Genomic DNA, 17,155 nt, shown 5'->3' with positions numbered 1-17,155 from the left:
TGATGTCTATGTGGACAGCATCAGTCAATAAGATCTTAGTATTATGTACCAAGAATCAAACACTGAATCTAAGCCAGTAAGTTTTGAAATAACTAATCAATTTCCACATTGAATGCGGTCTTCTGTGGAGAGAAAAGAAGTGGAGATGAAAACACAAAAGGCCAATTTTAAGGTATCATTCAGAAAACCACAGCTAACAAGTGCCACAGGTAACCGTGCTAACCACAGGCATCACCTCATTTCGTTCCCACAAGAGCCTCACAGGGTCATACAAGTACTACTGCTTTCCCATGTGACAGGCGAGGGAACAGGCCTGGGGAATCAAAGGGCCTTGCCCCGTAACATGGAGCTACTAAGTAGCAGAACGGGGATGATAAGTGAAGATCATCCCCTGACAGATGTCTCACAGGGATCCCTGCTCAATGACAGGGAGTCACAGTCACTGCTAGATCCGAGAGGAGCTGCTCTAGGGCAGGGCCAGCCTCCGTGGGTCCGCCGTTGGGTACACCAGGTGATGGTCAGTCAGAATATCCCTGAGGTCAGGAGATGCCCAGCAAAAAAATAAAATAAAATGAAATAAAACGAAACACTAAAGTTGTCACATGTTCATTTCTAAGACTTGGGCATCAGCTAATTTTCTACAAAAAAGGTTTCCTTCCTTGACAGGTACAGATATTGACATCTATCTTCAAAAAAGACTCATGGTAGAGCTAGTTTTATAATAGCTGCAGAATGCTGAAAAAGTTTGGCAGTTTCAAAGTGTTTTATTCCCTGAAAACGTCAATCAATAACAGGTTACAGTAAGAGACTCCCTAGTGAAAGCCTCCTCCAGAGAAGCCCTTAGCCAAATCCTTGCACTTTTAACCCACAGGGAACTACAAACAGAAAGGGGGATAATGAGGCTGGAGAAGAGTACAGGCTGTATGCTGACATGCTAAGGAAAAGGTCCAAATTCTTCTGATGCCTGGATGCTGTCCAATTTACATTCCACAGAAAGCTAGTTGTTACTCAACCTAATCCCCTCATTTTATGGATGAAGAAACTGAAGAGTACAGTGGTCTGTCCAAGATGATAATAAAATAATAGCTAACTACGATTTGAATTTACTCCTCCAATCAACTCTCCCACTACCTCTATGTACCAACAAGTGGTATGTGATAAGAGTTTTAAAAACAGAACAAAGAAAGTGCTAAGATAAAAGACACTATTTCTGGCCAGAGTAATGCTGAAGGCTCTGAGGAGGCAGTAGTATCTTTTGGGTCGTGAGGGATGAGTAGGAGCTCCATCAATGCAGATGGGTTACAAGACAGGAAGACAGAAGAAGGAACATTCTGGGCAAAGACAGCAATCTAGGTCAGAACACTTTAAAAAGTAAGCAGTTATCATACAAAATATCCTTCTTTATCTCACTGTGTCAGAAGCAGGAAGAAACAGGCACCAGGGAAGAGAATTAACAGAAAACAATGTTCAAAAGCCATTGATGTTTCCTCTATTTTTAAGATTTTATCTATTTATTTGACAGAGAGAGACACAGCGAGAGAGTGAACACAAGCAGGGGGAGTGGGAGAGGGAGAAGCAGGCTTCCTGCTGAGCAGGGAGCCCGATGCAGGGCTCGACCCCAGGACCCTGGGATCATGACCTGGGCCGAAGGCAGACGCTTAATGACTGAGCCACCCAGGCATCACCTGTTTCCTCTATTTTTTAACAATATGATCCCATGATCATGCTATGCGAAAAATACATTTATAGCAAAATCTCTGAGAATAATCCAGGCACAGAATTAAATTAAACTTAATACTCAGACATATTTTTATGGTATGCATTATTGTTAGTCTGCTTGGTAATTAGGGACAAAGAGTCAACAGCTTATGAATATTAGTACAATCAGTCTTACTTTTATATAGCCAAACCAAGCATTTCTGGGGTAGCTAGAAGAATTTGTCTGGGAGAAGGGAGGAAATGGGAAGTGGGTGATCCTTGGTCCCATCTAGTACTCCCTCATCTTTACCAGTTTCAAGGATCATTCATGTAACAAATATGTGAGCACTCACTATGTGCCACACAGTGCCAGGCACTGAGTGCTTGACTCGATCTCAGGAGAAAGGATTGTGACCAGGATTCCAGTGTCCACCCAGTCCCACCCCACAAGAGCTGGGCTGTGGACTTCCCTTTGGCCACAGAGATTCACAGGGTTCAAGTACTTCCTGGGAAACTTCCTGCTTTGCACATTCAACTCATTTTCTTCCCTTCCACAAATCGAGAAGCTGTCAACCACAATTTTCCCACTCTCTCTCCCAATAAGGGGAATTTATATTATTTACATTAAAAACAAAAAACGGGTGCCTGGGTGGCTCAGTCAGTTAAGTGTCTGCCTTCAGCTCAAGTCATGATCCCAGGCTCCTGGGATTGAGCCCCATATAAATAAATAACATTTATTTATAAATAAATATTTAAAAACAAAAAACACAAACTAAAACTCCAACTTTAGTTGCTATCAAAAATCCATCCGTTAGAAAGTCATTTGGTTTAATAAGTAAACAGTCCTGAGACTGCAGTGGATCACAGTGGCGTTTCCCAAGCAGGATGTCTTGGCACACTACGTCTCTGGCTGCCTCACGGGTTACAGGGATGCTGAGAAGCTGAGCTCCTAATCCTCAAGGTGGGGCTGGGGCAGCCAGAGCCCCAGGTGAACCTCTTTGGCTCCGAACAACCTTCTCCTTTTCCTTTCATTCCAGCGTACCATCAAACTCCTATCATTTTCTTTTCTTTCTTTTTTTAAAGATTTTATTTATTTGACAGAAAGAGAGCAAGTGAGCACAAGCAAGGAGAGCAGCAGAGGTGGGGGAGAAGCAGGCTCCCCGCTGATCAGGGAGCCCGACGTGGGGCTCGATCCCAGGATCCTGGGATCATGACCTGAGCCGAAGGCAGACGCTTAACCGACTGGGCCACCCAGGCGCCCCAAACTCTTCTCACTTTCAAGGTGTGCTGCAAAGTGAAAAAGACTGAAAAGCACTGGCTTGCCCCAGAATACTGTTGTGTTTTGGGAGACAATTCAAGACCACTCAACTTGGGTAACCTCTGGCATGTCACCTCTCCCTTTTCTGGGCCTTGTTTCCTCATAAGTAAGAAGAAGTGGTTACATTAAATGACCCCTAATTTCCCTTCTAGTTCTACAGTGTAATTATTCAGTAAATTGTGATATTCCCATATAACATCCTGAAAAATAACATTCTGTGGGGGAAAAAAAGACAAAAATTTAAAATTTGAAGACTTTTCAAGGCTTGTGGCTAATCCTTGTTTATTTAACAAATATGATCAGGTGCCTGCTAAGTGCAAGAGAACTGTGACTGACAGTGGGATTACAACTAAACCAGAGAAGTCCATTCTGTTCTCGTGAAATTCACAGTGCACTGGGAACCCCAAACAAAGGTAGTTATAATTTACTGGTTAAGTACTAAAATGGGGAGAAATATGAGTGTTATGGGTAAGTGATAGGGTACCCAAACCAGCATTGGTTAGGAAAGGCTCAGTGCAGAAATTGACATCCAAGACAAGACTTCAAGAACAGCAGGAGCTGGAGGGTGGGGTGGGGTGGGTTGTGGGTGTGTGTGAGGCAGGAGTGGATGGTGTGGGGAAAGATGACATTCTAGGCAGAGGGAATACCATCTGCCAAGTCCCAGAAGAACAGCAACTTGGGAACTATATGGCTGGAATTTTAAGCATGATTTTAAATGGGAGAGTGTTAGGACAGGTTAGGAAAAGCCCTGTGGCTGCAGAATGTAGAAATACATTGGAGAGGGGCAAGATGGAGGTGGGAGATCCCGCACTGCTGAGTCTACAAACATTCATATTATGTCGTGAAATCAGGGAAGGAAACAAAAAGAGGATTTAAAAGAGTATTCCTTTCAATTCTGCTTGGAGAAGTCAAATTGAGGTTTCCTAGAAGATGCGACAGAGCTAGGTCCCACAGGATAGAAAGGAATATACAGTAGCATCTGGTTACCATTGTAACAAGTGTGATCTTCAGATTAAACAATAACTCTAAATTCTGAAAATAAGGTAGGGTAAATATGCTTAAAAGATTCTTAAAAAGTCTGGGGCGCCTGGGTGGCTCAGTTGGTTAAGCATCTGCCTTTGGCTCAGGTCATGATCTCAGGGTCCTGGGATCGAGCCCCGAGTCAGGCTCCCTGCTCAGCAGGGAGTCTGCTTTTCCCTCTCCCTCTGCTGCTGCCCCTTCTTGTCCTCTCTCTCTCTTACTATCTCTCTCTCAAATAAGTAAATAAGTAACCTTAAAATTAAAAAAAAAAAAGATTCTTAAAAAGTTCTCATTTAAACCTACTTTTTTTTAGTAAAACTATGCCTTCAGTGTTAATGCCTGAGAAGGCCTTTTCATCAGCCTTCTTTATATTTTCATATAATTTCCCTGACAGATCCAGAATCAAAACTCCTGTACATATGTCATGATCATTCTAAAATCTAAAATCTAAAATCAGACCACTCTCCTGGTCTTCATATCCATCTATCCACCTTCACGTTAGGATTTCCACCCAATGTCCCCCAAACACCTCAAAGTTCACAGTTCCTCTCTATTTAATCCTTTGCTATATTCTTGTATTCTAGAAAAGCTAATATACAGCAGGTCAAAAAAATGTTAGTCTGTTAGAGACCATTTGGATATCCTCTACTTTGAAATGCCTGTTCAAGTTTGGTGCCAATTTTTCTACCATGTAATCTGTTAGTTCTTTCATGGCCTTTGTAAGTATTCTATTAGTGTTAATTTAATTGGGTGTGTCTCCCACCAGATCAGGGAGGTATTCTGTCTCTTTCTTCTGTGTAATCTGACCTCAAGCACAATACTGACATAAAGTGTGTCAAAATCTCTAAGAACAAAATATTCATAAAATAATGCTAATAAAAATTCAAAATAAATGCCAGATTATGAAATGTGAAGAGTATTCTTAAAACTGGGAGAAAAAAAGTAGGCAGAAAGTTGGCTTGTTCAGAAGGACTATAATAAGTTCACATAACACAGAATCCAGAAAAGTACACTTATAATCACATGTACAAAAGACCATTTCTTAAAATTACATGATTATCAAAAGCAACAATGTCATTTGGCTTTCAGGAAATTATTTTCAGGCTATATTTTATAATTAACACCTATAAAATATTTTAAATCGAGTTTTACATAGTAAGTTCTTTTTCAACACTATCCCTATGTATAAATTTATACCCTGCAAAATAGAATGCACTTCACCATAGCAACAGTTCTATATCAACTCCTACTCAAGTTAGAAAAAGCATATGTAAAAGAAATGAATATTCTGGAATATTCTGAAGTGCCTACTGGAAAAAAAATCACTCCATTTATTTTGTAAAAATTTAAATATAAAAGTTTAATGTTTCCTTAAAACATTCTTATAATTAGGCAAAAGGCTATTTAAGTTTCTCAAATCTTGCTTTATTAAATAGTGTAATACATTTTTTAAAGAAAGCTAAAGAGGAAAAAAAATAATGAAAAAGCACAGAAAAAAAAAACCAATGTCAAGGATAACACACTTGGGATTGAGTTGGTGGGCATGCTGGGGGATGGGAACAGTAACAGGAAATAATGTTCAAGTGATTTCTAAGTAAAATATAAACCAAGGTATTAAATGTTACAACTATATTACTTTCTCAAAAAAAGCTATACCCCACTGGTGTTATGAAAACTGAAAAAGAAATTCTTATGTTCACATGGTCTTCTTTTAAAAGTCAACAAAGCATCAGGAAGTGTAAACTTGGCTTGATAAATTAAGTCAATTACAAATTCCTACAAATTCCTTAATGAGAATGAGCAAGTTTATAGACTTTGGGGATCAGGTTATATACTACCAACAAATCTATGTGCTGCATCAAAATGTAATATTAAACTAAACGTAACTGAAAGCATTTCCTTTTACTCACCACACTTGTGGCCAAATTCACCATGTGCACACTGCTGTCATCCTTGCTCACAGCCCAAGAAGGAGTTCTCTGTTATGTTCTCAACTCCCTTGCTGTTCTGGGCTTCCTTTCTCTGACCTAATTTCTAGCTGCTGCACTACATCCCAATTCTCCACTGACCTCTGAAAATTCCCAAATCCTTCTATGTTTCTAATATCCTTGCTTAACATTTCCTTCAAACAGGCTTAAACTGAAACCTGGCTATTGTTCACTTCATTTGGAGGCTGAGCTTTCTGCCACATCCTACCACACATATCCCAGAGATCGGAGGTTCTTTCTTACGTGTTCTTATGTGTTTTAGAACCTGACCACCCCCTCCGCTTGTCCTCACTTCAGGCATCGACAAACTTCCAGGTCACCAGTCTCCATCCCTTGGGATCTCTGACACCTAGAACACCTTCAGCTTTCCCTACAAATGCTGCTGTTCTCTTAGATGATTTCAACATTCACGTAGGTGACTTTTTCCCAGACTCTGTTCCTTGATCTCTTCATCTCCAAACACCTTCTCCACTTCTGCTACTCCTCTTCCAAGGCCATACCTAGGACTTGCTCTCTCCCAGAAGAGCACTACCTCCGAAATCCTAAAGTCAGGAACTTCATTCACTGATACAACAACCTCTCTCACTTGACTCCTCCCTACGTATTAATTCTCCAATCTCACCACCAGATTATTTCACTCGATGTCGACAAAGACGCTCTCACCTTAACCAAACTCTAGTCAGGCTCCTCCTGAGCCCTCTTCTGCACTAGGCTTCAACCCTGGCCTATAAAAACCCACACTTTCAACATAAATGATTTTGTTTACTCCTCCCACTAAGACACCAGAACCAACACTAGCATAGTTTCTAACAGTTCATGGCCATGTTCTTAGGGTGATCCCAATCGCATTTTAAGTTCCTACCTGAAAAAGTACAAGACTGGCAGGAAAATTTACAGCTTGTTTCACCTCCTTCCTAGTCCCTCATTCTCCCTTTAAAACACCCAGTCACCTCTGCACAAACTGAAGTTGAGTTCAGTTCACACCAGACTCTTTTCTCTATTGCAATTACATTACTGAATAAAATCTACGCTTGCACCACTTCACTTTGACAGTGTAATTCTATGTGACACAAACACACACACACAGAGGCACAGGCACATACACACACACTCCATCCCACAAGTTTGCCTTTGTCCCAGCCTCAAACATTCTGTTGCTGGTATTCTCAATCCCTTAGGGAAAAAATCAAAATTCCCTAATACAGCATATGAGCAAATTGGCCTCTTCCTCATTTCTGAACCCTTCTTTCTCTACACTCTATGCTCCACACCACTCCACATCTTTCACTACCCTGAATTCACCCTGCTCTGCCTCACTCCTAGCCTCTGCCATGTTGGTTCCTTGACCCGGTATACTCCTCTCCACTTCCCTGGCCTATACTGACTCCCTCTTCAATTAGTATCTCATCGCCAGGAAACCTTCCTCGATGCTCCCTCTACACTAAGTTAGGTTGACCTGCTACATGCTCCCAGGACAATGTGGTTTCCTATATCATGTATTATAATAGCCTGGCTACCTACTTGCTTGATAACAGTACCCTTAAGGCAGGGAATAGTTAGTTCTGTCTTGCTTATCACTCTCTGTCCTAACACTTGCTTCACTACCTGAAACTAAATAGGAATACAGTAAGTATGTGTTAAATGAATAAATCTTTAGGATCATTAACATTCCGTGAGAGAATGCTAGCCCATATGACAAAGTTCTCATCACTGAAATCAGTTGAAGCATCTCCAATTCTTTCGCCAAACATTTAAAAATTTTGAAAGACAGGACAAAGCATATAATGTTAAACACTAATGAAATTTGCAAAAACTATGGTATGATTCCACCCTATTAGCATATTTGGGCAATTTATAAATGAAAAATATTTATAGGGGTTACCTAGGATAACTAATTAAGACTAACCCTTTCACTGCTAAATCTTTCCATTTATAGATCATCTTTCTTTGGAAAGGATACCAACTCCATACTTGGTGGTGAATATAAAAACTACAGCCCAAGATTACTATATTTAATGCCAAAGTTAAAACCTGAGTAAATTATAAAAATACTTTTTTGTATTTAAAAGTTTGGATCAGTGTTACCATCTTTTACTTATTTACTGGCATCGTGTGTTACTTACTGATAAATTTGTACTGTTGGGTACATACTGATCCTGTGCTCCCAGCAACACATCAATCACAGGGTGCCGGCCATTTTTAATCAAGATTTTCCTTCCCTCTTGTAGAGTTGGTCTGCGAAAAGAAGCATATTTCAATTTACTAGGCATGAAAACTGCCTTTAAAAAAATCTCTAAGTTCTAGCATAAAAGATAAGACTTTAAGAACACACACCCAGAATAAGGCTTTGAGTACAAAAGTTAAATTTTAACTATAAAATAAGAATTGGGAGGACAATTATTATAATAGTGCTCGAAGCACAAACTTTAGCAGTGTCTTACAATACCTCCACTGCTGAAGTCTACTCTACGAGATCTTTTTTTTTCTACTATTCTCTAAGATCAATATTTTCATTACTAAAAGTTACAGTTCAAATTATCGCCATTTAAATCATTTTCAGTTATAAGAATATAGGAAGTCATTAAAAATTATTTCCAGATTCAATTATTACATTAGTAGAAATTATATTATGTGTTGCACTTGGGAGACCTAAAATTTTCATATTCTGTTTAACTGAAACATCTTCCTATGGTCTTTAGTATCTTTCACTTTTCTTGATACAAAAAAAAAAATTTTTTTTTTTTTGCCTTGCTGGTCTTCCTTTTAAAGCTTTTATATTTCTGTTTTTATCTATAGCTTTATGTATTTACCAAAGCCAACTGTGAGCACTGCCCTCCTTTTATTCTCCTCCCCAGAGATTACCACTGAGATCAGTGTGGTGTCTACCCTTCCCAAATTTCTTCTCTGCATTTAGGTTTTTACACACTCACTGTGCTGGTTTGTGATTTCATTAAAAAAACAGCAAAACAAATCAGGATCATACTGTAATGTGTTATTCTATAACTACATTTTCCCCCTTAATACTCAATACACATTAAAAGAAATAGGTTTCACAATTTACCAATGGACCCTTTTATTTTTCTTAATACTTTCAAGTCATTTTACAAATAATCTGCAGAGGTGGCAATAAAGGGGTAGTAAAAACAAAACAAAACTTCATGACAAATTTTATTAAGAACTTAAACAGAGCAAATCTCAAATTTTTGTTCCACATTTTCCTGGTCTTAAAGGCATATATACTTGGAATGGGCAACACACTCTCAATGTAATTAACTGCTCATCAGCTATCATGCATGCACCTGGACCACAGTCATTCATAAATACTAATTCTAGGTTTCAATACATTTCTAAAATGTTCTAGCTTATCATAATTTCTGGTTCTTCTCCCACTTGCATGGACAAAAATGCAATACTTGGAATTTTGAAATCTTCGAAAGCTTATCATTATGTTGAGGAGAGGACAGCCATCTTCTTTGCTCCACAACTGCAAAACATTTTCAGTTTTATATTTATAAATACCAAATTAGAATAGTTGATCAAATCAATTATTTTTATTTCACATCATCTATTTTCTTTCAATCTCCTCCCTTCAGAACCTGTGGACTTACAAAGAGTATCAAGCAAACTTTAGTGCACAATCATCATAAAGGCAAAAGAAACCACTACATATCCTTTTAGCAAAACAGGATGGTTCAGGTTCTTGCCACCAAATATTGCATGATGTGTGCTGCCTATGGAATAACTAACTGGAGAAGAACACATTTCATTTTGTCCTTGGAAATACATCATTCGCACACTGATTCTTGAGTTTGGGAAAATTCATCTAGGATACTGTCACCTGAACACTTACGATCTGAGATTTTGTTTATACAAGAAATATCATCATCATCGGTAGTATCTAGAGCACTGCTATCTTTCTCTTCACATTCATCTTCTGATTAATCTGATAACTGTGAAATGTCTTCTGTCACTTTTGTCCTCTTTGCTATTATGGGTGAAAAATTTAAAAATTCAGACTTCTCAACTATGCTCAGTGAAAGTTAGAAACAATAGTTACAATGTGTGAAAGTTAATCACTACATTAATAGAAATTAATTAATTATAACTATAACAGTTATAATAACTGCTGTAGTTAGACTACAACAGTGCTATTTCCAGTCTTTTATAACTTCCTGAAGGACGATGCAGCACTTTGGGCAATACAATCAGAACAATGAAGGATGGTGTGGTAGTGATTTTTATCTTACCTTTGCATCATCACCCTCTAGTTTTCTTATATTTGGACTTTTTAGTAGAAATAATTGATAAACAATAATAAACTAATTCTTAGGATGACGAAATAGCAAGATGTTCCAGATATAGAAAAGACAAAAATCATTAAAGATCCCAAAGTGCATCTTAGATTTATAAAAGGGTCCAATGGACCCATATGGTAAATGCAAGACAGAATTTTATTCTCCTTTAAAAAAAAAAATGAATTTTCTCTTTGTTCTTTAAAAGACCTTTAAGAAACTCAAAAACTGAAATTAGGTCCAAAGGACCCTGATGGTATGCTATACTGAAGACTTAGGATCATTTCTTGTCATATCTTCAGCATTCTTTTGAAGCTGCTGCATAGATAAGTCAGTTGTTCTCCACTGTCCAACATTTAGACTGTGTCTAGATTTTCACTGTTATAAACAATACTGCAATCAACAATCTTATATATATGTCCATGTGCATACGGACAAATGTTTCTTAAGCTAGAGTAAATTCCTGAAGCGGACTTTCTAAGTCATAGGGTATGCATACTTTTTATTTTAACACATAGAAATATTGTATCAGTTTATCTTCCCACCAGCAGGATATGAAAGTTGACTTTGTTTTTTCATACCTTCACCTGAAGTAGGTATTATCTAATTTTCTAATTTCTGACAATGTGTTGGGTGAATAGTGTTCTCGAATCGTGTTAACTTGCACTCATTGATAACTAAATACTTTGACTCAGAACTTTTCACATATAAGCACATTTCTGACCTTATTCATAAGGCTAAGAAATACTACTTCCCTAAATACTTAAATCCTTTTCCTTAAATATATCTGGCTTACAAAACCCCAAGTATGTACACTCACATTTCTCAAAGAAAATAAAGTACCTTCTGAGTAATTTAAAATTATCCATTGGAAAGAGACTTTTAAAATGACAGGAAAAGGATATTTTTTTTAAATTTCAAAGTTTAATTCTAAAGATAGGATTTTTATATAGGTGCATTATAAACTTACTATAAAAAGTGAAAGCATCTGCAAGTAATATCAGTTTTAAAATAAAATCCTAGGTGTTCTGCCAAGTGAGATCAATAGATCATTATTCATGACACTGATATGATTTCCCAGGAAGGTTTTCACTTTAGAATAAAAATTTGAGTGATCTGTTCTGCTCTAAAATCTACACTGACTTACTCTGTTGCTATCAAAATTATATAATGACAAAACACTTCCTGGTGGAATGAGAAGCAAATCATAATTTGGAGAGATGAGATGATGTACGAGATTAGAATAGTTATAGCAAGAAGGATATGAAAATCATGTTGATGATATGGCATTTAAGAAGAGCTGAGGAAATTTAGATGCTGCCTGGAAAGAATGAAACATTAAACTTGAACAAATTTATTTTATATTTTTGAAATTGCATCTTTCTCCTTTAAATGCCTCAGGGAAACAACGTAATTAGTAAAACAATATAACATCCAGAACAAAAAATGGATAGAAAGACTTAGAATAAGAACTTCTGTCTCAAGGTTAGGCTACAGTGAATAAAATGTCCTAAGAGCATTTAGGAAGAAAAGACTGCAATTATGCAGCCAAACATTCAATTTGAACTAAGTGCAATAGCTCAAATGCACTAAAATCTTTAAACAAGCTGGAAATCTAAGGGAAAAAAAGGTATAAGTTTCAGATACTTAAATACTAGCTTAAAATGCATTTTAGTTAAAAGTTTCTTATTTCATGGCTATTTACACTCAATTTTATTTCTGCTAAAAAAAAAAAAGAGAGAGAGAGAAGTTGATTATATTCCTTGAACTTTATAGCATGATTTTTCATTTAAAAATATTCAGGTGGATTTTTCTTAACATATAGTATCCAATTTGGAAAGTATTTTAGCATGTGAAATATTTCCTGAAGTTGTCTTCATGAAAGAATATATCAGTTGGAACAATCCTACTGAGGCCAAATAGGAAAGTTAGATAAAGTATAGAAAACAGTTACCTGATGGTATCTGATAACTAACAAGAAAGCAAGGAATTAGCTGGCCAGGACCTGGGGCAGGACAGAGACCCAGGGGTTGTGTCTGTGGATTCCTAAGGGAACCACTAAGGGAAAGCACTATGAACAGCTTGGCTCTGGACTGAGACACCAATGGGCTGCACACCAGGCAGAGAAACACATTTGAAGTAATAATGGCAACCTTTGAATCTCTGAGTCACCTCAAGACCTGATATGGATTAAGTGATGCCAGATTATTATTAGTGTCTTAAGATGCCTGATAGAAGCAAATGTGACTCTTTTAGGTGAAATATAATATCAAATTATTTCTATAATGATTCTGCAAATACAATGCTCATAATGTAATCAAAACAATCAGGAATTCAAAAAGATCTAAGAATGGAAATGAACAAAAACAACAAGCAATAGAAACAGACCCACAAGAATTCCAGATGTTTGAATTACCAGACACAGACTTTAAGATAACGATGCTTATCATGTTCAAAGAGACAGATAAGATTGAGAACTGGCAGAGAACTAAAAATGATTTTTAAAGAATAAATTATTATGGGTATGAAAGATTCTAACAACCCTTAAGTTTAGATATTTCTATTAAAGACAATTTTTAAAATACTTTTTTTTTTTACTTAATTCCTTCTGATTTTTGAATAAATATCTTTGAATAATATTATCTGCTATTTACTAAGTTCTTATCGTCTGTCTGGTTCTGCTTAGAAGTTTAATATAGCTTTATCTCATTTAATTTGTACAACAACTCTGAGAGGTAGGTACTCTGTTAATGCAGAAACTGAGGATCAGAGAGGTTAAGTAACTTGCTTAAGGTCAGCTGCCAAATAACCAAGCCTAGCCTGTCTGATCCAAAGTCTACACTCCAAAGGATATGCCTAAAAAAGTTCAAATTTTACTTGCAAATCAAGGGGTCTCTTAGTAAATGTACTGAAGTAAATAAGCAGAAGCCCCAAAATGAAAAATTTAGGACCAAACTTGAATATTGTAGATACTCAAAATGTTTGTTAAATCTCTGATGAGTCTACAAAATTAATCATAGTTTTATAGTGACATAATAAGGAATGCATTTTCACTCAGAGATTTTGCCAAAACTAGCTCTCAATAAAGAATACCTACAACTGTAAAATTCATCCCATTTACTAATTCATAACTTCTTGCAATTTTATATATGAATACTTGAGATTTAAACAAGAGTACACAGCTAATCAGTGACAGAGGATGGGCTAGAACCAGACCTTCTGATATCAAAGCTAGATTCTGGTTATTATAATGCCCTGAAAATGATGTATTACTTTAAATTACATATTATGTGTAATATATATGTATGTTGAGGCTTACAAATAGGTATATACGCACATACAGATACGAACACTTAAATATGATGTAATATAAACCACAAGCCCGCAGACATGGTTCTTCTGTTCTTCTAGCTGCTGCAGCAGCAAATGGCAAAAGGCCACTTGAAGAAGTGCAGGAAGAGAAAAACCAGGCATCGGTATTTTTCAGTGGAAAGAGCTTTGTGTGAAAACATCACCAAGTGTACAGATTGTAGCCGATCCTCTGCTTAATTCACAAATCCATTAGGAAAGTTAGCTTCACAAACCTTGTGCACCAAGAAAGAAGTCCTAATAAGATCACAGTACATAAGGAAGGAATCGAGTCAACGGAAGATAGACTCTTATTCTCCCAGAACTAGATTCAACTAGAGTACATTTACAGATCTCATTTTCATGAATGATAAATTGCACAAAATTTTCAAAGTCCTCTGATGTGAAAAGAAACTGAGTAATAATAAAAACGCAAAGAGCCTATTTTATTTTATTTTTTATTTTTTTATTTGACAGAGACACAGTGAGAGAGGGAACACAAGCAGGGGGAGTGGGGGAGGGAGAAGCAAGCAGGCTTCCCGCTGAGCAGGGAGCCCGATGTGGGGCTCGATCCCAGGACCCTGGGACCATAACCTGAGCCAAAGGCAGACGCTTAATGACTGAGCCACCCAGGCGCCCATAAAAGAACCTATTTTAAACAAAACCATTGTGCACAGTACAGTAGATCACTCCATACATAAATGGGTAGCAAAACAAAATGAAACAAAACAGCAAACTAAGTACATTTTTATCTAAAACTGGGGTAGCCAATTCCTGCAACTCTTCTCCCATAAATAAATAAATGCTTTACAATAAAAAAACTATTTTTTAACATCCACTATGGGTATTATGCTAGTATAAAGAGAACATTTAAATGTTAAAAAAAAAACATATTCGACACAAACTAGAGAAAACATGAAAGAAGTATGAACAGCAGAACATATCCTCTCAAACATAACGAACTCTGTATACCAAAGCACTGATAGGCAGTATCACTTCCATGTTTTCTTTTTAGAACTCATAATAAGCCAGTGAGTTAAATATTCCCTTAAATTTCCTTAAGTATATGAAAAAATAGGCTTTGTGCTACAGAGTGAATGTTTGTGTCCTCTCCCAAATTCATATGAAACCTAATGTGATGGTATTGGGGGTAAAGCCCTTGGAAGGTGATTAGTTCATAAGGGCAGAGCCCTCGTGAATGGGCTAGTGGTTTTATAAAAAGAGCCCACAGAGAGCCAGACCACAACTGGGCAAAGCTCTCCAGACCCACAGAGCCACCAGTACAAAATTCCAGCCTGGGAGAGCCACAGGGCATCAGCATCAGCAGACGTGGGACTACCAGAAAGCACACCAGGCACAGGGCATCGACAGACATGGGACTACCAGAAAGAACTAACTCAGGGGCGGGGCCCAGGCACAGGGCCACCAAAGGGGCAATGTGGCCTAGAGCTCTGGGGGCCCAACCTTGGCCCCGCAAAGCTACAGGAACAAGACTGCTGCCCCAGTCGGTCTGGAAGGTGGGAACCCCTACCCAGTGGGCCTGGAAAGCAGAGCAATGAACCAAAGATTTGGCTCAAGCCTAAGGTTTTAGACTTAACGAAGAGCAATTTGATAGCAATAGAGACACTGTCTCGAAATGGATCACACATTCAGCTTCATCCACATCTGATTTAGTTGGCATTTAAATAAGACTTATAAAGTGAAATATATTACAAAGTGTTCAAGTCAAAGCTAACAAATGAAAGGATTACGCCTTTAAAAAAATGTCACCCATATAAACTTAAAAATTGAAATATATAACACTCACCTCTAGAGTTATTGTGAACATCTGCTTTCATTGTACTCAAAGACAGAGCAAGCAAGAAAGGAATTTGTTAATTTTAAATCAGGCCATGTGTGTATGACATTCAGCTTTACCAAGAATCCAACGTATCTGCATATTTTAATATTTTATAATAAAAATACTAAAAGTAATGGGATAATGCCATCTGATCTAAAGCACTGAAAAGGAGGGGGGAGTTAAAAAATACATTACCTGCAGTAATCTCCTTGCTTAGCGACCTTGGCTAGAGAGAAAATGCAGTCAATAGTTGCTAGGTGATGTACTGCTTTACACAAGGAGTGATAATGTTCACTGAAATTCCTACAGAAGCAACAACAAAAAGGTGAACACGTTGATTTCTTAGATCTGTAAAAGCTGCACAATACGCAATCACTTTATTAGCTAAGATGAGCATAAACAAAATAACCAGAGATACCTAACAGTTAAGAAACATGGATATTACTCCAGACGACTTCTCAGTTTAATATAACTTGATTACTGAGGCTTCTATATAAAGATGTCTACTATTAATACTGTATTGCACATTTCATTTGACCATGACACGTCAACCTTAACGTAATTAACACAAATGTAGTGATCACTTCCATTCAGCTTAAATTAACATGAACTACCCAGGTGGCTCAGCTTGCCTTTGTGCTTCTCCTTCATAGCATCATCCAAACTAGGATTAATAGTTTCAGTATCTTTCTCTCACACTGAACTGGAAGGTTCTCGATGGTAGGGTCCATGTTCGTCTGATTTTCCTATCATTATTAGCTCCAACATCTAGCCCATAACTTTGATATGCAGTAGACATTGTAATAAATTTCATTAAAAGCAAGCAAATAAAGTACTTTTTTTCAGTGATCTTCAGTTATCTTATTAATAATACATATATAAATTAAATTTTAGATTTATTTTAAAAAGATAATGATCAGTGCCTCAAATCTTTGGCTAATTAAATCACTTGTGATCTAAAGGCTTAAAAGACTTTTATTGAAAGACTTATTCAGAAAACATATAGGAATGTAGGCAAGCGCTTTCCTTTTTTTATTGTTTAAATTATTCCATTATTTCCTTTATTTTTTAAAGACCTATTTATTTTAGAGAGCATGAGAGCACAAGCAGAAGAGGCAGGGAGAGAGAGAATCTCAAGCAGACTCCCCACAGAGCACGGAGCCCGACGCAGATCTCATGACCCTGAGATCATGACCTGAGCCGAAACCAAGAGTCAGACACCCAACCAACTGTGCCACCCAGGTGCCCCAAATTATTCCATTATTTCACATCATAGGTATCTCTTACATCCTTTCAAAGAAGATTCCCACCAAAGTAGAATATTAGGCTGAATTCTTCTCTTAAAAATGATTTCTCTCTGGGCGCCTGGGTGGCTCAGTTGTTAAGCGGCTGCCTTCGGCTCAGGTCATGATCCCAGGGTCCTGGGATCGAGCCCCACATCGAGCTCCCTGCTCGGCAGAAAGCCTGCTTCTCCCTCTCCCACTCCCCGTGCTTGTGTCCTGCTCTCACTATCTCTCTGTCAAATAAATAAATAAAATCTTTAAAAAAAAGAAAAAAGATTTCTCTGTTGTATTATGGGTTTCAGAAACTTTGAGATTTAATCTGCTTCTTAAATCCAAAAGTTTTAGAATGCTTCCTAGCTTGAAAAGGA

General features: G+C 37.5%; 1 protein-coding gene across 5 annotated transcripts in view; it reads right to left on the bottom strand.

Moving 5' to 3' along the window:
- The window catches only part of MSH3 (mutS homolog 3), a 187,540-nt gene that overhangs the window by 51,796 nt on the left and 118,589 nt on the right, over positions 1–17,155 (bottom strand). For all 5 annotated transcript variants that reach the window (XM_045897423.3, XM_064596296.1, XM_045897431.3 and 2 more), the window contains 2 exons: positions 15,700–15,807; positions 8,148–8,259 (listed from right to left, as the gene is read on the bottom strand). In XM_045897423.3, coding sequence (XP_045753379.1) covers positions 8,148–8,259; positions 15,700–15,807 — 220 coding nt within the window. The remainder of the gene's footprint in view (positions 1–8,147; positions 8,260–15,699; positions 15,808–17,155) is intronic.

This window comes from Mirounga angustirostris, unplaced genomic scaffold (assembly GCF_029215605.1).
Source record: "Mirounga angustirostris isolate CCGP_5_RB_7025 unplaced genomic scaffold, mMirAng1.0.hap1 SCAF_7, whole genome shotgun sequence".
Taxonomy (NCBI): Eukaryota; Metazoa; Chordata; class Mammalia; order Carnivora; family Phocidae; genus Mirounga; species Mirounga angustirostris.
The sequence above is the reverse complement of the archived record's forward strand: the minus strand, read 5'-3'. Positions and strand labels throughout refer to the sequence as shown.